The 24,024-nt window shown below is 47.3% G+C and overlaps 1 protein-coding gene across 1 annotated transcript in view; it reads left to right on the top strand.

Moving 5' to 3' along the window:
* UBA1 (ubiquitin like modifier activating enzyme 1) overlaps positions 1–24,024 on the top strand; it is a 103,576-nt gene that overhangs the window by 26,595 nt on the left and 52,957 nt on the right. Inside the window, exons 2-5 of the mRNA XM_068247998.1 lie at positions 17,917–18,030; positions 18,222–18,280; positions 19,133–19,301; positions 19,383–19,517. Coding sequence (XP_068104099.1) covers positions 17,917–18,030; positions 18,222–18,280; positions 19,133–19,301; positions 19,383–19,517 — 477 coding nt within the window. The remainder of the gene's footprint in view (positions 1–17,916; positions 18,031–18,221; positions 18,281–19,132; positions 19,302–19,382; positions 19,518–24,024) is intronic.

Below are 24,024 nucleotides of genomic sequence, written 5' to 3'. Positions count from 1 at the left end.
CCAGTATAGCTAGCATAGCGCTCCAGTATAGCTAGCATAGCGCTCCAGTATAGCTAGCATAGCGCTCCAGTATAGCTAGCATAGCGCTCCAGTATAGCTAGCATAGCGCCCCAGTATAGCTAGCATAGCGCCCCAGTATAGCTAGCATAGCGCCCCAGTATAGCTAGCATAGCGCTCCAGTATAGCTAGCATAGCGCCCCAGTATAGCTAGCATAGTGCCCCAGTATAGCTAGCATAGTGCTCCAGTATAGCTAGCATAGTGCTCCAGTATAGCTAGCATAGTGCTCCAGTATAGCTAGCATAGTGCTCCAGTATAGCTAGCATAGTGCTCTAGCATAGTGCTCCAGTATAGCTAGCATAGTGCCTCAGTATAGCTAGCATAGTGCTCCAGTATAGCTAGCATAGTGCCTCAGTATAGATAGTATAGTGCCCGGCAGTATGGGTAGGTAGTGCCTCAGTATAGCTAGTGTAGTGCCCAGTATGGGTAGGTAATGCCCCAGTATGCTAGTATAGTGCCCAGTATGGGTAGGTAGTGCCCTAGTATAGTTAGTATCAGGGCTGTGGAGTTGGTCCAAAAATCCTCCGACTCCTCAGTTTAGGATTCCACCGACTCCCTACTCTAATTTGCATATTACAATTTTGTTGATTAAAAGTATGTAACATGAAATTCGTCTCTTAACTGCCAACGCTTAGGAATTTTACAAGACAACTGAAGTGAGAAGGATATGTAGACTACTATATTTATTCCCTTTAGACTAAAACTAGTCCTTGGTAAGAGTACTTGTAAAAGGTACAAACCGGAACAAAGAACATCTATCAGGCTCTAGGCAATGTAAGTGTGGGTACATGTAAGAATGATGTGCAGGTACTCTGCAGGGGAATGAGGAGATTGTAAACAGACAACACCTCTGTGTTCAATGTGCACAGCATTCTCAGTGGATTCCCTGCAGCTCTGTGGGGAGTGCATATGTAGAGTATAGTACTACTGTGTAACAAAGTAAACCTGAGACAGCTGAAATTAAAGTTTTATACATACCTGGGGCTTCCTCCAGTCGCCTTCAGGATAATCAGTCCCTCGTTGTCCTCCTCCACCACCTGGATCTTCTGCTATGAGTCCAGGTACTTGAGCCAGTCGGGCGTAGTGCGCATGTACACACTCCGCCGCCAGGAGCATACTACACCTGTGCAGCACTATTGCGCAGGTGCAGAATGTTCCTGGCTGTGGGAGCGGCATGCGGCCGGACAGCGCTGACTGGCTGAATTACCAGGACTCATAGCAGAAGATCCGGGTGGTGGAGGATAGCGAGGGACTGATTTGCCTGAAGGGGGCTGGAGGAAGCCCCAGGTATGTATAAAACTTTACTTTTCATCCGTCTCAGTTACCCTTTAATTTGTAGTCACCAAACCAAATTTTAACAACATATCAAATTATTTGATTTCATCAGCAAAGGGATTGCATACATTTGCATAAATCAGCATCAATGCAGAATTATTTCCATCTCGTTGACCATCTCTATTAGTGACACAGCTACACATCAGGCTTTATTCTTACAGCATAGATGTTATTTAGTATATATGAGATTCCTGTGTACACATCATATATACAGTCACAATCAGATATGTATATCTGACCTTAAAAATACGGGGACTGCTTTATTGAAGCAGCACAAGTAACTCATTTTGATTGGTTTATGTCATTTTTGTGGACTAAGCACAGCTATTACTGTATATATACTGTATATATAAATTATTTGTAATGACTATTATCTGAGAAATAGAACATTTTATCATATTTTCTATTTTAATTAGTTACAAATTCATTAGGAGTCGGTGCATTTTTTCCCGACTCCGACTCCAGGCACCCAAAATTGCCCGACTCAGACTCCACAGCCCTGTGACAGACAACACCTCTGTGTTCAATGTGCACAGCATTCTCAGTGGATTCTCTGCAGCTTTGTGGGGAGTGCATATGTAGAGTATAGTACTACTGTGTAGCAAAGTAAACCTGAGACAGATGAAATTAAAGTTTTATACATACCTGGGGCTTCCTCTAGCCGCTTTCAGGATAATCAGTCCCTCGTTGTCCTCCTCCACCACCTGGATCTTCTGCTATGAGTCCAGGTACTTGAGCCAGTCTGGCATAGTGCGCATGCACACACTTCGCCGCCAGGAACATACTACACCTGTGCAGCACTATTGCGCAGGTGCAGAATGTTCCTGGCTGTGGGAGCGGCATGCGGCCGGACAGCGCTGACTGGCTGAATTACCAGGACTCAAACCAGAATATCTGGGTGGTGGAGGACAGCGAGGGACTGATTAGCCTGAAGGGGGCTGGAGGAAGCCCCAGGTATGTATAAAACTTTTCATCCGTCTCAGGTAATTCGTATTCACCAAACCAAATTTTAACAGATCAAATTATTTGATTTCATCAGCAAAGGGAGTGCATACATTTGCATAAATCAGCATCAATGCAGAATTATTTCCATCTCAATGACCATCTCTATTAGTGACACAGCTACACATCAGGCTTTATTCTTAGAGCATAGATGTGATTTAGTATATATAAGAGATTCCTGTGTACACATCATTATATACAGCCACAATCAGATGTGTATATCTGACCTTAAAAATACAGGGACTGCTTTATTGAAGCAGCACATGTAACTAATTTTGATTGGTTTATTTCATTTTTGTGGACTGAACACAGCTATTACTGTGTATATATACACATTATTTTTAATGACTATTATCTGAGAAATAGAACATTTTATCATATTTTCTATTTTAATTACAGTTACAAATTCATTAGGAGTCGGTGCATTTTTTCCCGACTCCAACTCCAGGCACCCAAAATTGCCCGACTCCACGACTACGACTCCACGACTCCGACTCCACAGCCCTGGTTAGTATAGTGCCCTAGTGCCCAGTATGGGTAGGTAGTGCCCCAGTATAGTTAGTATAGTGCCCCGGTGTAGCTAGTATAGTGCCCCGGTGTAGCTAGTATAGTGCCCACTATGGGTAGGTAGTGCGCCAGTATAGCTAGTAAAGTGCCCCAGTATAGCAAGTATAGTGCCCAGTATGAATGGGTAGTGCCCCAGTACAGCTAGTAAAGTGCGCAGTATAGGTAGGTAGGTACGCCGTTGCGGCCATGCCCGCGCCTGGCCATGATCCGCTTACCGCAGCCCCTGCGCCGTGCCACAGAAGCAGTGCATATTTATGATGTTAATGAGCCGGGCAGCGGGGGGAGGAGAGTTCAGTCCAGAGCGGCACACAGCTTCTCCAATCGCTGGATACCGATGGTATGACGGCAGCGGTAGACGGAGCTGTACTAGAGCGTACAGCTCCGCCTACTGCCTCCGTCATTCCATTGCTATCCAGCGATTGGAGAAGCTGTGTGCCGCTCTGGACTGAACTCTCCACCCCCCGCTGCCCGGCTCATTAACATCATAAATATGCACTGCTTCTGTGGCACGGCGCAGGGGCTGCGGTAAGCGGATCATGGCCAGGCGCGGGCATGGCCGAAACGGCGTACCTACCTACCTATACCTATACTAGGCTGAGTGCAGGATGTGCCTAATCTCCTATTCATGCTGTTGACCTTTCTTCCTATATAGCAGCAGAAGGTGTTGCTAGCTTATAGGCGAATCTTTACAGCGCTCTGCCCAGAATTGTCACGTCACCCAAGGGATTGCATCCCAATCCCTGCAGGAAACTAATTGTGAGTGTGTACAAGGGGTAAAGGGAACATGAGGTGAGGAGGCTGCCATATTTATTTCCTTTATAACAATACCAGTTGCCTGTCAGCCCTGCTGATCTCTTTGGCTGCAGTAGTGTCTGAACCACACCAGAAACAAACATGTAGCTAATCTTGTCAGATCTGAGTCAAACACCTCATCTGCTGTATGCTTGTTCAGGGTATGTGGCTAAAAGTATTAGAGACGGAGGATCAGCAGGATAGCCAGGCAACGGGTATTGCTTAAAAGCAAATGCATATCGCAGCCTCTACATCTCTCACTTCAGCTGTCCTTTAACCACTTAAGCTCTGTCGTTTTCACTTTATGCATCCGAGCAATGTTCACCTCCCATTCATTCGCCTATAACTTTATCACTACTTATCACAATGAACTGATCTATATCTTGTTTTTTCCGCCACCAATTAAGGTGGCCATACACTGGCCGATTTGCCATCAGATTCGACCAACAGATAGATCCCTCTCTGATCGAATCTGTTTAGAGAGGGATCGTATGGCTACCTTTACTGCAAACAGATTGTGAACCGATTTCAGCCTGAAACCGATCACAATCTGTTGTGGTGGTGGTGCTGCCGCCGCTCCCCCCGCCCGCATGCCCGCATACATTACCTGCTCCGCTGGCGCGACACCAGTCCCCAGGTCTCCGTTGCTCTGTCTCCGCTCTGGTCTCCAGGTCCAGCATGCTTTACTTCTTCCTGCCCGGCAGGAAGTTTAAACAGTAGAGCGCCCTCTACTGTTTAAACTTCCTGCCGGGCAGGAGGAACTGAAGCATGCCGGAGACCAGCGCGGACACGGAGCAGCGGTGACCGGGGGTAGTCGTGCCGGTGGAGCAGGTAATATATGCGGCTCTATTGCGTCGGTCGTCGGGTACTCGAACGCCGCTAGCGACGCGCTCCCTACCCGCGGGCGATCGACGGTAATTTTCCACACGGAGCGATCGATGGGATCGGACGAAATGGATCGAAATTCGGCGTGTAGCGCAAACGATTGGCAGCAGATTCGATCCCAGTGAACGAATCTGCTGTCGAAACGGCGGCAAATCGGGCCAGTGTATGGCCAGCTTAAGGCTTTCTTTGGGGGCTATATTTTGCTATGAGCTACCTTACTGTAAATGCATTTTGACAGTAAGAATAAGGAAAAAAAACGGAAAAAAATCATTATTTCTCAGTTTTCGGCCATTATAGTTTTAAAATACATGCCTCCATAATTAAAACCCACGTATTGTAATTGCCCATTTGTCACGGTTATTTCACTGTTTATGTCCCTATCACAATGTATGGCGACAATATTTTATTTGGAAATAAAAGAGCATTTTTCCCGTTTTGCATCCATCACTATTTACAAGCTTAAAAAAATATATAGAAATTTCATCTTTACATAGATATTTAAATAGTTTAGACCCTTAGGTAAATATTTGTGTTTTTTTTTCTTATTGTAATGTTTTTGGTTTTTTTTTATTAAACATTTTATGTGGGTATTTTTGGGAGGGTGGGAAGTGAATAGTGTTTTATTTAGGGAAAAATTTTGTGTAGTGTAATTTTTTTTTTACTTTTAGGTGTAGTTTTACTCTTTGGCCACAAGATGCCAACCTTGAGTTTGTTTACATGACGTCACTCTAAGCATTCAATGTACGCTTAGAGGGACTTAGACTCTGAAAAAGCGAAGCTTCCGAGAGAAGCTGTCGCTTTTTATGCGGGGGAGAGGAATGAGTGATCGGCACCATAGCCCGATTCATTGATTCCTGGGCTACCGAACCAGCGGCCGGAAGTGCCCATGGACGCGCGCTATCGGCCGCGGGAGCACGCATGTCCTCGACGTTTTTATACGTCAAAGAGGACAAAGTGGTTAAGGGTACCTGAAATGAACATCTCGGGTATTGTATTTACTTGGGACTTCCTCTCACCCCCTGTAGTCCAGCTGGCCCCCTCTGTTCTCCCGCAGTCCAGCCTGTTTAATTCCATGACTAGCTCAGTTGCAGGCCATTGTACATTCGCAGTTCCAACTGCGCCCTCCAGCCCCCACAAAGACTGTACTGTGCCATCATAGAACGCTCCCAGCTATGGGAATAAAATCTGAAGGTGCGTGCGGCCAGGATGTGCAGTGGTCAGTGGGCCTCACAGCGACATGAGAGGACCAGACTGACTACAGGGGGCTGGAGGAAGCCCCAGGTATGTATAAATCCTAAAGCAGGCCATACACTGGCTCGATTCGCGGCCGTTTCGACAGCAGATTCGATCCTGAGATCGAATCTGCTGCCAATCGTTCGCGGTAAACGCAGCCGCCGATCCTAATTCCTCCCGAAATCGGATCGGTCCGTCGATCGCGCCATGCGGGAAATTACCCTCGATCGCCCGCGGGTAAAGTGCGCGTCGCTAGCGGTGGCCGATCCGATCAAGTATACATTACCTGAGGCTGGCTCCCGGGCGTCTTCTCCGCGCTGCACGGCTCTGTTCCGGCTCCATCCATCCCGGCGCTTCCTGTGTCACTGCAGTGACCAGGAAGTTCAAATAGAGGGTGCTCTATTTGAACTCCCTGGTCACGAAGTAACACAGGAAGCGCCGGGATGGAGCCGGAACAGAGCCGTGCAATGCGGAGAAGGGGACCCGGAGCCAGCATCAGGTAATGTATAGGGGGGGGGGGGGGGGGGGGACAGGCGGCAGGAGTAGCTCAGCAGATGGTGAATCGGTTTCAGGCTGAAATCGATTCACAATCTGTTTGCAGTAAAGGCAGCCATACGATCCCTCTCTGATCAGATTCGATCAGATAGGGATCTGTCAGCTGGTCGATCTAATGGCACATCGACCAGTGTATGGCCACCTTAAGTGTTCATTTCAGGTTTCCTTTAAAGAGACACTGAAGCGAAAAAAAATATATTATGATTTGTATGTGTAGCACAGCTAAGAAATAAAACATTAAAGCAGCCCATACACTCAGCCGATTTTCTGGCCGACCGATCGACCCCGATCGATCGCAAATCGGTTGGCCAATCGACCGATCGACGGCCGATTTCGATCGATTTCGATGGATTTCCATCGAACTTGCAGGGTGGAAAATTTAGGTCGATCTGATGAGATTGCTTATCAGTTTGCATTGGCCTTAATGGAAATCTGATGGCAAAAAAATGCCATCAGATCGAATTTCAATAGATTTCAAACTGAAATCTATTGGAATTCTATCCTGGTAAAAAAATGTTCTAAAAACGCATCAGATAGATCATCAGATGCATTTCTTATCTATCTGCTGCCAATCTGACGAGTGTATGGGCACCTTAAGATCAGATACATCAGTGTAATTGTTTCCAGTACAGGAAGAGTTGATAAACTCCAGTTGTTATCTCTATGCAAACAAGCCATTAAGCTCTCCGACTAGTCGTGGAGAGGGCTGTTATCTGACTTATATTACCTCAACTGTTCCTGGACTATTTACTTTTCCTCTGCTAGAGGAGAGGTCATTACTTCACAGACTGCTCTGAAAGACTCATTTTGAATGCTGAGTGTTGTGTAATCTGCACATATTATAGAATGATGCAATGTTAGAAAAAACACTATATACCTGAAAATAAAAGTGTGAGAATATTTTCTTTGCTGCTAATCTTCTAGTAATTATTCATAGTACACAACCAATTCACTATATCATATATTTTTTTTTTCGCTTCAGTGTCTCTTTAAGCCCAATGTTTGCAGGAGCCCCACGTATCTGTTTTGACTGTATAATAGGGTTTGACAGTTATAATTTGACAACATGAATGAATGTAGGTAGAGTAGGAGGGATTTCTCCAATGAGTAACAAAATCATGGGCTATAAAGTCTTAAGGTGGCCATACACTGGTCGATGTGCCATTAGATCGACCAGCTGACAGATCCCTATCTGATCGAATCTGATCAGATAGGGATCGTATGGCTGCCTTTACTGCAAACAGATTGTGAATCGATTTCAGCCTGAAACCGATCACAATCTGTTCAGCTGCTCCTGCCGCCTGTCCCCCCCCCCCCCGTATACATTACCTGAGGCTGGCTCCCGGGCGTCTTCTCCGCACTGCACCGCACCGCTGTTCTTGCTCCATCCCGGCGCTTCCTGTGTTACTCCGTGACCAGGAAGTTCAAATAGAGCGCCCTCTATTTCAACTTCCTGGTCACCGGAGTGACACAGGAAGTATAAGCGTACACTGGGACATGCGGAAATGCGGTGCAGCGAGGAGAAGAGGACCCCGGAGCCAGCTTCAGGTAATGTATACATGCTCGGATCGGGCCCGAATCGTACGCCGCAAGCGACGCGCTCCTACCGCCGGGCGATCGAGGGTAATTTCCCGCACGGCGCGATCGACGGTCCGATCCGATTTCGGGAGGGAATCGGATCGGCGGGTGCGTTTAGCGCAAGCGATTGGCAGCAGATTCGATCCCAGGATCGGATCTGCTGTCGAAACGGCCGTGAATCGAGCCAGTGTATGGCCTGCTTTATAGGCTGTAGTTCGGCACGTATCCGTAGCTTAGCAATGCGTGCCTCCAGACTTTAAGGCTTCTTCAATGATTTACTTTGGTCTCCTACAAGCACATTGCTACTTCACAAAACCTTGTGGCATCCACAGCAGTGTAAATTTCCTGGAGAAATTGTAAAGTAGTTACTGGATTTTGTGTTTGTCTGCTGTTTATTTATTGGGTTTTCCACTAAGCTCATAATTACTCTTGAAGCTAGATGTAATGCACAGTGTACAGACCCAGATCACCGGTCCTGGAACAAAGGAGAAATTGGGCCGATGCCACCCACAATATAAAGTTGACAGGTGAAAGCTGATTGCTTGGCTGCTTGATCTACATTGCTCTACTTATTTTTGTATTTATTTTTTTTAGTATCAGAATGTTCCAATTTTGGCCAGTCTTATTTTTCTTTCAGGTTTTTGTTCAGTAATCCATCAGATGGGTGCTGGTGCTTCTTTTTGCTCATTTTTCCCTTAGAAAGTTTTTGTCTGTGTCGTTGTGGTGATTTGACTGTGTGCATATATAATACTAATACAGTGCGTAACATGTATTCTGTTGATCAGTCTTAGATCTGCCAGCATGTTCCCTTGCTAAACAACCAATCGATGACTCACTGGGTTGTTTCTGATCAGTCTGCAGTGGAGATGACTTCAGATTCATCTGCATTTCGTTGTATTTTTGATCATATGCAGTGTTCTTCCCAGAATTTTTTTCCAGCCGGATGGCATGAAAATGTAGTCGGGTGGGGCGAGATGAGAAAATGCAGGGCTGGTGCTTCTGTATGCAACTCTGCTTACAGAATAGGAGGGGGTGAGCCGATGACAGCCTGGGGAGAACACTGCATATGGGAAGTGATTTTTTTTTTTTTTTCATCTGTGTACTAGGTCTAAAGGTGCCAGGAAATATCCAATCTCAAAACTTCATCTCCCACCCCCTCCCAACCAGCTCCTCCTCCACCCTATCCTCCCCTCACATTCTTCACTCCTACTACCACGAGGAAGTCATCAACCTACTGCAGACTTCCCATACCACTACTCCCCCCCCTCCCCCCCCCCCCCCCCAATTGACCCCATCCCTTCTGATTTACTCCACCCTCACTTCACGGAATTGCCCCCAGTCCTCACTACCCTGTTCAACCTCTCCCTATCCACAGGCACCTTCCCCTCAGACTTCAAGCAGGCCACTGTACTACCCCTGCTTAAGAAACCCTCCCTCGACCCCTCGCTACCCTCCAACTACCGTCCTATCTCCCTCCTCCCCTTTGCCTCAAAACTTCTTGAGCGTCTGGTTCACAAACGCCTGACCCAGTTCCTCAATGCCAACTCACTGCTAGACCCACTGCAATCTGGATTTCGGCCTGCCCACTCAACCGAAACTGCTCTCACCAAAGTGGTTAATGACCTTACCTTAGCTAAAGCTGAAGGCAAATACTCCATTCGCCTCCTCCTTGACCTTTCAGCAGCATTTGACACAGTAGATCATCCTCTACTCCTCCAGTCCCTCCAGTCCATGGGCATTCACGATCTCGCCCTGTCCTGGCTTTTATCCTACCTCTCCAACCGTTCCTTCACGACCGCCTTCAATGAGTCCTCGTCCACCCCCAACCACCTCTCGGTGGGAGTCCCCCAAGGTTCAGTCATTGGCCCCCTACTGTTCACCCTATACACATCCTCCATTGGCAAGGTTATCTCCTCCATGGGTTTTAATTATCATCTGTATGCAGATGACACCCAGATCTACCTCCACACCCCTGACATATCCACCACTACCATGGACATAGGTCTCCTCCTGTCTCTCAGCCATTTCCTCCTGGATGTCCGCTAGGTTCCTGAAACTAAACCTAGACAAAACGGAATTTATGATCTTCCCACCCCGGACATCCATAAACCTCCCAGATGTGCATGTCACTGTTAACCACACTACCATTCACCCTACCTCAAGCCTGCTGTCTGGGTGTCACCCTGGACTCCGCACTCTCCTTCACTCCCCACATCCAAAACCTCACAAAGTCCTGCAACTTCCACCTTCGTAAGATCTGTAAGATTCGCCCTTTCCTGACCTCTGCCATCACCAAACTCCTCATCCATGCCCTCATAATTTCCCGCCTTGACTACTGCAATGCCCTGCTGTCTGGTCTACCTATGACCCGAACAGCCCCACTGCAGTCGATCATGAATGCGGCAGCCAGAATTATCCACTGCTCCCATCGCTCCACCACGGCGGATCCCCTCCTTGAATCCCTCCACTGGCTTCCTATCCAGTCCAGAATCAGATTCAAGATACTGTCTGACCTACAAATCTGTCCACAAAACCTGTCCAACCTACATTTCCGATCTTACTCAGAGGTGCACACCTAGCCGCTCACTCCGCTCTTCCAATTAACTTCGCCTAACCGCCCCCGCATCACCCAGTCCCATGCACGCCTCCAGGACTTCTCAAGAGCTGCTCCAACACTATGGAACTCCCTACCTACACCCATTAGGGCAGCCCCCTCCAACAGCTTCAAGAAAGCCCTCAAAACTCACCTTTTCACTCTGGCCTACTACCCCTCACAAGTGCTCTAAACCCACAGATGAACTCTGGTCCCCTACCTTCCGTGTCCTTATCTCTCCCTCTAGATTGTAAGCCTTTGGGCAGGGTCCTCCTCCTTTAGTGTCCTACCTGATCATGCACCTCCATTACTGTGAACCCAGGCTATGCATCTGAGGGAACCTAACTTGTCTAATCTCCATGCTCCCCTCCAGTGACTAAGCATTACCCTGTACTCATACTGTGCTGCATGATCTGGTCTTTCTTGTATTCAGGTATTGTCATTTTGCTGTATGTCACCCCTAAATATTGTATGTATCCCTATTTATTGTCCAGCGCTGCGTAATATGTTAGCGCTTTATAAATACAATAAATAATAATTAACAGTAGAATCCCTCGGCTGGGGTAATCGATCTTTTCTTTAACCCTTTAGCTGCCAATTTAGAAGCTTGCAAGTGTTCCATGCCTTATATTTTAGTGCTTTTTTTTTATTTTTTACAACTGTTACATTATCTTGCTTCTAGTTTATGGCCACTTTTCAGTAGGGGGCAGTGTGACAATAGAGGATTTCTGCTTTCAGTTTCTATATTTTCTGCTAGTAGAGAGTTAACAAAGTATTCCAAGAAATTACAGCACAAGTTTTGCCGACTGAGGCCAAAAGCCGTGCACTTACCTCAAACAAGATAACGCTATTGCAGCTGCTAATGGGTTATCGGCTGAATTCCTGGCTAACCAATCCGATCGATTCCATTAATCGGAATGAATTGGTAAGTGGGAATTTGGCAGTTAATGGGCCTGCCCGATTGTATCCAATCAATTACCGCCGTGAACTAAAACAATCAATAGGCTGCTGGATTGTACCGTTAACAGATCCCTTAAAAATGCTTACACATACAATTGCTGTAGCCTACAGTGATTGAAACTGGATCCCTCGGGGGACAGTTTGGGACTGAGACCTGTACAGAGAAGGGGGCAGGGACGACGGTGCTGCACATGAGGGGATTCAGGGGAGAGAAGTAAGGCAAGAAACAATGTACCTGACCGCGACTATCTGGGGCGGTGATGCCATGCGCAGGCTAGCTAGAGTCTCTGCAGAGACTGTCCCAACATGCCACCTCGTCCGAGAAACCTGTAGCATGTGTACCGCCTCCATGAGCTTCCTCCAATCTAAAGCTAAGCCACAACCCAGGAAGTACCTCCCAGGTCGCAGCTTAGCTTCCGATTGGAGGAAGCTCAGACGGGTGGGGGGGAGCACAGAATTAATAACGGGCTGCAGGTAAATAGAAGGCTAGCGACAAGCAGATTGTCTCTAGCCTGAAGTTTTTTTTTTTCAGGGGGCACAGCAGACCCCGGGGGGAATAGAGGACTAGAGACACAGAGGCATGTGATTATGTACAGAAAATCTTTGTGTCCTCTTAAGGTTTAAAATACCCGCCTCGGGTTCTCTTTAAAGAATACCCGAAGTGACGTGTGACATTTAGTTGTTCTTTAAAGCACTATGTTGATGCCATGCTCCATAGGTCTGATATAAGCTGTACTTTAAAGTATATGTGTAAGCAAACAAGTGCCCAAAAGGGGTACTGGTATCAATAGAGAGAAGCCTCTGGATTAAAGAGAACCCGAGGTGGGTTTGAAGAATATTATCTGCATACAGAGGCTGGATCTGCCTATACAGCCCAGCCTCTGTTGCTATCCCAAACCCCCCTAAGCTCCCCCTGCACTCTGCAATCCCTCATAAATCACTGCCGTGCTGTGAGGCTGTGTTTATCTCTATAGTTTCAGTCTGCTGCTCTCCCCGCCTCCTGCAGAACTCCAGTCCCCGCCTGCATCCCTTCCCTCCCTGCTGATTGGAGGGAAGGGACAGGGCAGGAGGCGGGGGAGCAGCTGAGACTGACACTACAGATGTAAACGCAGCCTCACAGCACGGCTGTGATTTATGAGGGATTGCAGAGTGCAGGGGGACCCTAGTGGGGTTTGGGATAGCAACAGAGGCTGGGCTGTATAGGCCGATCCAGCCTCTGTATGCAGATAACATTATTTAAACACACCTCTGGTTCTCTTTAAAGCGCAATGAAAACCAGCATTTCTTCTTTGCTCTAATACAGGGGTAGGGAGCAGGGGTAGGGAACCTATGGCTCGGAAGCCAGAAGTGGCTCTCTTGATAGCTACATCTGGCTCAGACAAATTCGTAGGAGTTGATTCACTAAGCTACACTACTCAAGCAGCGCAGCTTAGTGTGGCAGCGCAAATAAAATGTTCAAAGTAGGCACGCTACTGCTGTAGCATGCACTAGTAACTTACTTGCGCTCCCCCCAAAATGTATGACTGCTCAAATTGTCCCACTCTGGACCCTGTCAGGGCCAGTGACCTTGTAGGACGATATTCCCACACTTTAAATGGCCCAATAGGCTGCCTGTCACTTGACAGGCAGCCTATTGGGCCAAAGTGCAGGGATTTCGTTCTACAAAGTAAATCAATCCCCAAGTCAGCTAGCTAATTGTATAAGCTGTTAGTCGGTATTTCTCCTGTCTGGCTCTCGGGGGAAAATTGCTGATGTTGTTGAAACCCAAGAGAAGCTGAAGACATGTCTGACACTTTCGCTGCCCAACACATCAACTCTATACACATCACCATGGCAACAGGGTCGTAAGCCCTACTGTCCCAGTTTGAAACATATTGTATGGCTCTCACGGAATGCCATTTTGAAATATGTGGAGTTTATGGCTCTCTCAGCCAAAAAGTTTCCTAACCCCTGCACTAATAGATCATTTACAGCATATTGTAGAAGTGGTCCTCAAACTAAGGCCCACGGGCCGAATGTGGCCCGCCAAGGCTTTTCAACAGGCCCCCAAACACAATGTATAATTTATAGATGCAGCTGACTGCACCTTTAAATATTGGCACCCCGCATATAGAATAGCAGTGCTGGCACCACCCTTCCACATACTGTAGAAGTCAATGAGAAGTCATTCGCTGGCTTCCAATCCTATTCTGCATCAGGTGACACTGCTGTACAACTGGATGGCAGGCTGTCACCTGGGTATGCTTCACTGTCTGGTGCACAAAGCTGTTCTTCAGGTGCATATGACTGGCTGCTGCAGGGAGTTCTCTTCCGGGCATGATTGGGGGGAATCCATACTCAATGTAATGTTTTTCAACATAATTTTATGTACCGGCCCCCCAGCAGACTGAAGTATGTTGACCTGGCCCTTGAACGAAAATGTTTGGGGTCCCCTGTATTGTATACAAGGTATTTTTTTTTTTTATTATTTTTATTTTTTTTAATACTAGAACAGCATTCAAAGGGTTACACACAGGACCTAGACGTTCCCTGTTATCTTGTATTTAATTGTATCAAGTGAGGAATGTAAATAAACACTTCTCTGACACTGCAGGCTCTGCTAAACAAAGTCAGACAATCAGAAAGCATTTCTGCTTAAGTTGGAAGATGAATAAAGCCGTTATGAATAAAATGGAAAGTCAGCTCTCAGGGCAAAAAAAGTGTACTTTGGGAACTTTATACTTTCTAAATAAATTATAATTATGCACAAAAGCAAATATGATAACCGTATGGCATATAAAAAGTAGGAGAACATAATTTTTTTTAAATCGAATATTGTCAGGGTTTTATACCGCTTTAAGAGGCTTCCCCTGTCCTCCACCAGGCAGTTCCAGTACTGATTCCCCCAAAAGATCATTGATGAATCCTTGTCGATGGCTCACGTGTGCAATAGCACAGACCTTATTGAGCGCTGCATTTTACACGGAAACCCAAGCGGGTGGTGGTGCACTGCAACCGCAAGCTTCAGGGGTCTCCGCACTAGAATAGCCTGGCAGAGAAGGGCTGGAGAAGTCTCTGGTGGATCCCATAGGTACCCCTCCCCCCCTTAAAACTTTGTGCTGCTACAAAATCTTGCTATGCCGTTTCCCAGGCATCCTCTAATCAGCCATTTTTTAAATCTCAAGCCCTAGTTCATGATCTTTCAACTATTCTTTTTTTGTATTTTACTACTTTGCTGGTGGAGTTTGCAGTACAGCCAGACAACTGGTATTGTTTTTAGAGTATGGCAGCCTCCATATCCCTCTCATTTCAGGTTCTCTTTAAATTTGCTTCTTTATTTGTCTATGGATTAAGTCATAACTTCTACCCTCCCCTTCCCCCTCTTACTCAGCTGCAGCCATTTGCCAATTGTCACTGGCTCTAATCATGTTGGCATCTTTGACAGGATTAATGGGCACCAGTCTTCAATTAATCTGGACAGCTGTTCTTCAGAGGGAGATAAGTTTGTAATCTAGGGCTTTATGTGTAAAGCATTTGCGCTTGTTGCCCATAGGAACCAAACCTATTCTTGTTTTCTATGTCAACTAGCACGGCACACGACAGCTGACAACAGGATGAATGATTCTGGGGAACCAAAATCATTCTCAAGCCTCAACACATGGCTGAGAGGGATCTCTCAGGGCAACATCACTGGGCCAAGACTGTACAGACACGTTGCTAGCCTGCAGGCCAACGACTTGTTTTGTTGGTGTGTGGTTGTTCAAAATTATATCTTTATTGTGCTGTCAAGTCAGCAGTAGAAATTATAAATGAGATGCAAATTAGTTGTTCTTGCATTTAAATTTCATGTAAATTGTGTGCAGCTTGAACATGGACCAATCACAACAGGCAGGAAGATGTGATTGGTCCATTTTCAAGCTGCATAAAGTTTACATGAAATTTGTATGCAAATAGAACTTATTTGCATCTCATGGCCCAACTCTAGTCAGCAGACTTGGGTGTGTCTGTGAAGTAAGCGAGGGTGAGGTAGGCTTTGGGCTGTGTAGAGCTGTTCAGCCACAGGACTAGCTAGCAATGTTATAAATCTTTTTGGTAAGATTTGCCGACCTATGAATTACATTTGAAAGTTTAACAGTTTATACCTAGGAACTTTCTTTGCTTTGGTGTTTAATAAAAGTAAATAACGCCATTAATTAAAAAGAAACCCTGCTTTGAAATATCTCGGGAAAGAACTTGATATAAACATTAGCTAAACTGCAGTATAGTAAAGCAACCACATGTCACTGCTATGTAAAGTGCTGCAAAGATCTCTATGGCGTGGTTGTTTCCTGTGTTCATTCTGTGTGTTCCTCTCTGTTCTAAGTAGTGAGGATCCGGTCTAGAAGAACACATGGAGAAGCATGCGATTTGTTTTATCAGCTGATAGTTTTGCAAAGCTCTGATTTGCTGTGGTCACATCCTGCTTTTGCACATAATGACTAGCAAATCAGACTTGCATAACGATCACCTGACTAAACTGTAAAATTAAAAACCATGGTGCATGAGCCAGCCTGGGGCCCCGGGAACTCTCACTGCCCGGGGCCCCAGAACCAGCATCTAACACCATATGTGAGCGCAGCCAAACCCCTGGAGCTGCCACCCCCAAGGCCTGTCTCCTACTGCTCTAAAACTTACCAAACACACAAATGGAGAAACTCACTCCCAAACAGTTCTCTGCTGCTTTATAAAGCCTGCAGGCTGCTTATAAGCCAATGAGAAGTGCACACATATAATACACCTAGCTTGCAGTGATTAATCAAGCAGAAGCTGAGCAAGTCAGCCAGTCAGTTGGAGAGGGCTTCAGTTGCATATAGACATAGGCTATATGACCAGCAGGGGGCACCAGCGTGCAGGATATTCCCTCTCATTAAAAACAATGGTGCATGAGCCAGCCTGGGGCCCCGGGAACTCACACACCTGACTAAACTGATCACATGCTTCTCCATGAATTCTCTGAGACATGACCATCACTATAAGCAAGCTGCATTTCCTGATGGTGGTGTATGATCTAACTCAGCATGTATTTCTTCAGTAAAGAGTTCTAACTGGTTATACTGGTGCCTATCTGCTTGTACAGAACACTGCTCTATCAGATCTGTCTCTGTCCACAATAAGCTTCTCCATTTTCTGGAGTACAAGGTTCAAGTCTCAGCCTGGCAGCTGTGTGCATGGAGTTTGTTTTTGGTTGGGTTTTTTTTTTGGTGTCCTCAAGGAATGTAGGGTTCCTCAGCCTACTGATAGACAAGACAAATAACATTTATATTGTGCTTTTCACCTTGCGGACTCAAAGCGCCAGAGCAGCAGCCACTAGGGCGCGCTCTATTGGCAGTAGCAGTGTAAGGGAGACTTGCCTAAGGTCTCCTACTGAATTAGTGCTGGCTTACTGAACAGGCAGAGCCGAGATTTGAACCCTGGTCTCCTGTGTCAGAGGCAGAGCCCTTAACCATTACACCATCAGCCAACTGATAAGTAAAAGGACAACTGTAATGACGGGGATATGGAGGCTGCCATCTTTATTTCCTTGTAAACAATACCAGTTGCCTGGCAGTCCTGCTACTACTAGCTTTTTTTTTATGCGGGGGGGTCTTTTTTTTTTTTTTTTCTCCTTCTTCGTGGAGTTATTGAAACCTATGACCCTTGGCAGCTCAGATGACTGCATTTGGATAACCAGAATGCTTAGGGGTGTTTAAGGGGCTAAACAGTAATAAAAAATCCCTTTTAATATAAACTCTATGCAAAACAAATTTGCCTTCTTAACAAAAGGTGTTTGCGATTATTCAGGTTGAAGTGAGCATATGTTTTAAACAACTTAAGCGAGAGGGATATGGAAGCTGCCATATTTATTTCCTTTTAAGCAATACCAGTTGCCTGGCAACCATGCTGATCTCTTTGGCTGCAGCAGTGACTGGGCTGCACCAGAATCAAGCATGCAGATAATCTTGTCAGATTTGACTATGCCAAACACCTGATATGCTGCATGCTTATTCAGGGTCTATGGCTGAAAGTATTAGAGGCAGAGCATCAGCAGAGTTGCCAGGCAACTTGTATTTCTTAAAAGGAAATAAATATGGCAGCATCCATATCCCTTTTGCCTCAGGTTCCCTTTAAAAAGGCAAATTTCTGTTTCGCATAGCCATTTGAGAAATTGAAAAGTCTGAAACTCATTTGAAATTCAGGAGCCTTGTCTGCTGGCCACCTAGGGTCTTCCAGCCCGGCTCAGAGGAGGTATTGCAGATTCCTGCATGTGATACGGAGACCTGGATTTGGTGTTTGATCCTGACTCGAGTTGATGTCGGTAACATTGGTTTTTGTTTTGTCCTCTTTCTCTTCCTATAATCAGATGTCCAGCTCGCCGCTGTCCAAGAAGCGACGCGTGGCCGTATCTGATACAAAAACGGGTTCAAACTGTTCCTCCTCTAATTCTGTGAGCACAGAGCAGACAGCGCCAGCCAACGTAAGTGCCCATCTCTCTCCCCTACATGCATACAGGGCTGCTGATCTCTCTGGGTGTGATGGAAGAATGTCCTGACTGTGTTATGCTTTGTTCTGCTAGTTACCTAAAAGTTAAACCATTGTCAGATCTGCTACTAAGTGAGACCAGCAGTTTGAATATTCATTGATGGTAACAGTGTGGTTTTCTTTCAGGGCATGGCCCGCAACGGCAATGACGCGGAAATTGATGAGGGTCTCTACTCCCGTCAGCTGTATGTATTCATTCCTGTCTTTATTACATTTATTTAATAGCATTAAATTATGGGTGTTGCCATGTCTCCAAAGCTGGTCCTTTTTTGTGATTTCTGTACTTTATACTGTCAGTGTCTAGTAGGGAGGTTTGTCTCTGTTTCAAAGAATTTACCGTCTGTTTTAATGATAGAGCGGGGTGTGGGGGGAGGGGTTGTTGGGAGGAGTTTAGTGGTTAAATACTTAGCTGATCAGCCAAACATAATCTAGGCAGGTCATTGCTTCACCCCTCCTCTAAATTGGGACCAATGCAGGGCTTTTTCAAAATCTGAGGCTCTGGCCATGCCCACCAGCATATCCATCGCCTGCCCCCGCCCCCGCCCCCCCAGCTTGCAAGACAAGTTGGTGGCAATCTAGCTGGCGCAGACACAGGTTTTCAAAGGGCTTTGGCAAGCTTTAGAAACATGACTTGACTGTGTTCCTGTGGATGTGGCGGAGCATAACCTGAGTTAACGGACATTGGATCTGGTATTTAACCTTAAGACGCCCCCCCCCACCCAATTCTGCAGAAATAAGATGGGACCGGAGGAACTGTTCAAAATACTTTGTTTTACTAAAAAGAAACCATGCTTGATACGGTTCCTCCTAGGAGGGATGACCTCAAAAAAATATAGCTAAACAATTGGAGCAATCATTATCTTGAAAGAAATTGGGTGCCTATTGGATACTCAACTAAATGGGCCACCAATAATAGCAACCTCACATGAAGCTTCTAGGGAACGTACCTTTCTACTAGATCTTCTGTAGGTTCCCGAAGAATGGTTGTAGAAAGTCCACTGGATGAACACTTGTAATGGGTTGAGTGTTTTTTTCAGCTATGTTTTGGGCCACGAGGCGATGAAGAGGATGCAGAACTCCAATGTTCTTGTATCAGGGATGGGCGGCCTTGGCGTGGAAATAGCAAAGAACATCATCCTGGGAGGAGTAAAGTCTGTCACCATCCATGACCAAGCCAACACAGAATGGAGAGACCTTTCCTCTCAGGTATCCAGAGAGCTCGATCTCATTATGCTTAAAGGCTTGAGTTTATTTGGTATTGACGTAATATTGGGGTTGTGTTGACAGTTTTATCTCAGAGAAGGAGACATCGGTAAAAACAGAGCTGAGGTTTCTCTCCCGAAACTGGCTGAATTGAACACCTACGTGCCTGTATCCGCCTCCAGCAGTCCTCTGAGCGACGACTTCCTCTCCAACTTCCAGGTAGGGCTTTACGTTGTTTGTAAGCAGTATCTGCCTTAGGTTTGTTCTGGTTCATAACCACTTTACTCCCCACTAGTGACCGTGCTATTTTTTACAGTTTAGGCCACTGCAGCTTTAAGGCCTCTCTGCAGGGCCATACAACTCGGCACACAAGTTATTCCCCACCCCCTTTTCTGCCCACCAACAGGGCTTTCTGTTGGTAGGCTGTGATCGCTGCTGCAATGTTTATTTTTTATATTTGTGTTTTTAAATACATTCAGCCTTTTTATTTCATATTTTTATTTTGCAACCATGAAGGCTGGACCTGATGGTCTGTGAATGTGCAGTGACCATGAAGGCTGGACCTGATGGTCAGAGTGTGCAGTGACCATAAAGGCTGGACCTGATGGTCTGGGAGTGTGCAGTGACCATAAAGGCTGGACCTGATGGTCTGGGAGTGTGCAGTGACCATAAAGGCTGGACCTGATGGTCTGGGAGTGTATCAGATCAAATCCAAAAGAAACGTAGAATCCGGGCACCATGAACTGCAGTTACCACACTTTATTGCATCCCCAATCACAGACAGATACAGGTGTATAGGGCTGGTCTAACAGCCGTTTCACAAGCAAAGTTGCTCGCTTCCTCTGAGGAAGCGATCAACTTTGCTTGTGAAACGGCTGTTAGACCAGCCCTATACACCTGTATCTGTCTGTGATTGGGGATGCAATAAAGTGTGGTAACTGCAGTTCATGGTGCCCGGATTCTACGTTTCTTTTGGATTTGATCTGATGCACTGAGCCCATCCGAGGGCACATTGAACTACCCACCAACCCCCAATCAGGTTGCCGTCAGCACTAGTGCCGACTCCTCCACTCTTTTAATTGGTCTGGGAGTGTGCAGTGACCATGAAGGCTGGATCTGATGGTCTGTGAGTGTGCAGTGAGAATGAAGGCTGGACCTGATGGAGTGAGCATTGACAATAAAGGCTGGAGATGATGGTCTCAGATTGTGCAGTGAGCGTGAAGGCTGGACCTGATGGTTTGTGAGTGTGCAGTGACCATGAAAGCTGGACCTGATGGTATGAGAGAATGCAGTGACCATGAAGGCTGGCCCTGATTGTCTGAGAGTGTGCTGGAACCACGAAGGCTTGACCTGATGGTCTGAGATTGTGCAGTGACCATGAAGGCTGGACCTGATGGTCTGAGTGTGCAGTGACCGTGAAGGCTGGACCTGATGGTTTGTGAGTGTGCAGTGACCATGAAGGCTGGACCTGATGGTTTGAGTGTGCAGTGACCGTGAAGGCTGGACCTGATGGTTTGTGAGTGTGCAGTGACCATGAAGGCTGGATCTGATGGTCTGAGATTTTGCAGTGACCATGAAGGCTGGACCTGATGGTCTGAGATTGTGCAGTGACCGTGAAGGCTGGACCTGATGGTCTGAGAGTGTGCTGTGACCGTGAAGGCTGAATCTGATGGTCTGAGTGTGCAGTGACCATGAAGGCTGGACCTGATGGTCTGTGAGTGTGCTGCAGTGTTCTCCCCAGGCTCTTTTTGCCGGGTGCTCCACCCGGCTAGTTTTGGTGAGCACCCGGCTGTCATCGGCTCACCTCCTCCTATGCTATAAGCAGAGTTGCACACAGAAGCACCAGCCCTGCATTCTCTTATCTTGCCACAACTGGCTACTTTTTTATGCCACCCGGCTACTATTTCATGCCACCCGGCTGGAAAAAATTTCTGGGGAGAACACTGGTGCTGTGACCATGAAGGCTGGACCTGATGGTCTGTGAGTGTGCAGTGACCATGAAGGCTGGATCTGATGGTCTGAGATTTTGCAGTGACCATGAAGGCTGGACCTGATGGTCTGAGATTGTGCAGTGACCGTGAAGGCTGGACCTGATGGTCTGAGAGTGTGCTGTGACCGTGAAGGCTGGACCTGATGGTCTGAGAAAATGCAGTGACCATGAAGGCTGGACCTGATGGTCTGTGAGTGCAGTGACCATGAAGGCTGGACCTGATGGTCTGTGGGTGCAGTGACCATGAAGGCTGGACCTGATGGTCTGGGAGTGTGCAGTGACCATAAAGGCTGGACCTGATGGTCTGGGACTGTGCAGTGACCATAAAGGCTGGACCTGATGGTCTGGGAGTGTGCAGTGACCATAAAGGCTGGACCTGATGGTCTGGGAGTGTGCAGTGACCATGAAGGCTGGACCTGATGGTCTGTGGGTGTGCAGTGACCATGAAGGCTGGACCTGATGGTCTGTGGGTGTGCAGTGACCATGAAGGCTGGACCTGATGGTCTGTGAGTGTGCAGTGACCATGAAGGCTGGACCTGATGGTCTGTGAGTTTGCAGTGACCATGAAGGCTGGACCTGATGGTCTGTGAGTTTGCAGTGACCATGAAGGCTGGACCTGATGGTCTGTGAGTTTGCAGTGACCATGAAGGCTGGACCTGATGGTCTGTGAGTTTGCAGTGACCATGAAGGCTGGACCTGATGGTCTGTGAGTTTGCAGTGACCATGAAAGCTGGACCTGATGGTCTGAGAGTTTGCAGTGACCATGAAGGCTGGACCTGATGGTCTTGGAGTGTGCAGTGTCTATGAAGGCTGAATCTGATGGACTGAGTGTGCAGTGTCTATGAAGGCTGAATCTGATGGACTGAGTGTGCAGTGACTATGAAGGCTGGACCTGATGGTCTGTGAGTGTGCTGTGACCATGAAGGCTGGACCTGATGGTCTGTGAGTGTGCTGTGACCATGAAGGCTGGACCTGATGGTCTGTGAGTGTGCTGTGACCATGAAGGCTTACCCTAATGGTCCGAGTGTGTGCAGTGACCATGAAGGCTGGACCTGATGGTCTGGGAGTGTGCAGTGATCATGAAGGCTTGACCTGATGGTCTGTGAGTGTACAGTGACCATGAAGGCTGGACCTGATGGTCTGTGAGTGTGCAGGGACCATGAAGGCTGGACCTGATGGTCTGTGAGTCTGCAGTGACCATGAAGGCTGGACCTGATGGTCTGTGAGTGTGCAGTGAGAATGAAGGCTGGACCTGATGGAGTGAGCATTTACAATAAAGGCTGGAGATGATGGTCTCAGATTGTGCAGTGAGTGTGAAGGCTGGACCTGATGGTATGAGAGAATGCAGTGACCATGAAGGCTGGCCCTGATTGTCTGAGAGTGTGCTGGAACCACGAAGGCTTGACCTGATGGTCTGAGAGAATGCAGTGACTATGAAGGCTGGACCTGATGGTCTGAGAGTGTGCAATGACGATGAAGGCTGGACCTGATGGTCTGAGAGTGTGCAGTGACCATGAAGGCTGGACCTGATGGTCTGTGAGTGTGCTGTGACCATGAAGGCTGGACCTGATGGTCTGTGGGTGTGCAATGACCATGAATGCTGGACCTGATGGTCTGTGTGCAGTGAGCATCAAGGCTGGAGATGATGGTCTCAGATTGTGTAGTGAGTGTGAAGGCTGGACCTGATGGTCTGAGAGAATGCAGTGACTATGAAGGCTGGACCTGATGGTCGGAGTGTGCAGTGATCATGAAGGCTGGACCTGATGGTCTGTGAGTGTGCAGTGACCATGAAGGCTGGACCTGATGGTCTGTGAGTGTGCTGTGACCATGAAGGCTGGACCTGATGGTCTGTGAGTGTGCTGTGACCATGAAGGCTTACCCTAATGGTCTGAGTGTGTGCAGTGACCATGAAGGCTGGACCTGATGGTCTGGGAGTGTGCAGTGACCATGAAGGCCGGACCTGATGGTCTGTGAGTGTGCAGTGACCATGAAGGCTGGACCTGATGGTCTGAGTGTGCAGTGACCATGAAGGCTGGACCTGATGGTCTGAGTGTGCAGTGACCATGAAGGCTGGACCTGATGGTCTGAGTGTGCAGTGACCATGAAGGCTGGACCTGATCTGAGTGTGCAGTGACCGTGAAGGCTGGACCTGATGGTCTGTGAGTGTGCAGTGATCATGAAGGCTGGACCTGATGGTCTGTGAGTGTACAGTGACCATGAAGGCTGGACCTGATGGTCTGTGAGTGTGCAGGGACCATGAAGGCTGGACCTGATGGTCTGGGAGTGTGCAGTGATCATGAAGGCTTGACCTGATGGTCTTTGAGTGTACAGTGACCATGAAGGCTGGACCTGAGGGTCTGTGAGTGTACAGTGACCATGAAGGCTGGACCTGATGGTCTGTGAGTGTACAGTGACCATGAAGGCTGGACCTGATGGTCTGTGAGTGTGCAGGGACCATAAGGCTGGACCTGATGGTCTGTGAGTGTGCAGGGACCATGAAGGCTGGACCTGATGGTCTGTGAGTGTGCAGTGACCATGAAGGCTGGACCTGATGGTCTGTGGGTGTGCAATGACCATGAATGCTGGACCTGGTGGTCTGTGTGCAGTGAGCATAAAGGCTGGAGATGATGGTCTCAGATTGTGCAGTGAGTGTGAAGGCTGGACCTGATGGTATGAGAGAATGCAGTGACCATGAAGGCTGGCCCTGATTGTCTGAGAGTGTGCTGGAACCACGAA

The sequence above is a fragment of the Hyperolius riggenbachi genome, chromosome 8 (genome assembly GCF_040937935.1).
Source record: "Hyperolius riggenbachi isolate aHypRig1 chromosome 8, aHypRig1.pri, whole genome shotgun sequence".
NCBI lineage: Eukaryota > Metazoa > Chordata > Amphibia > Anura > Hyperoliidae > Hyperolius > Hyperolius riggenbachi.
This window is presented reverse-complemented; position numbering and strand designations above follow the sequence as displayed.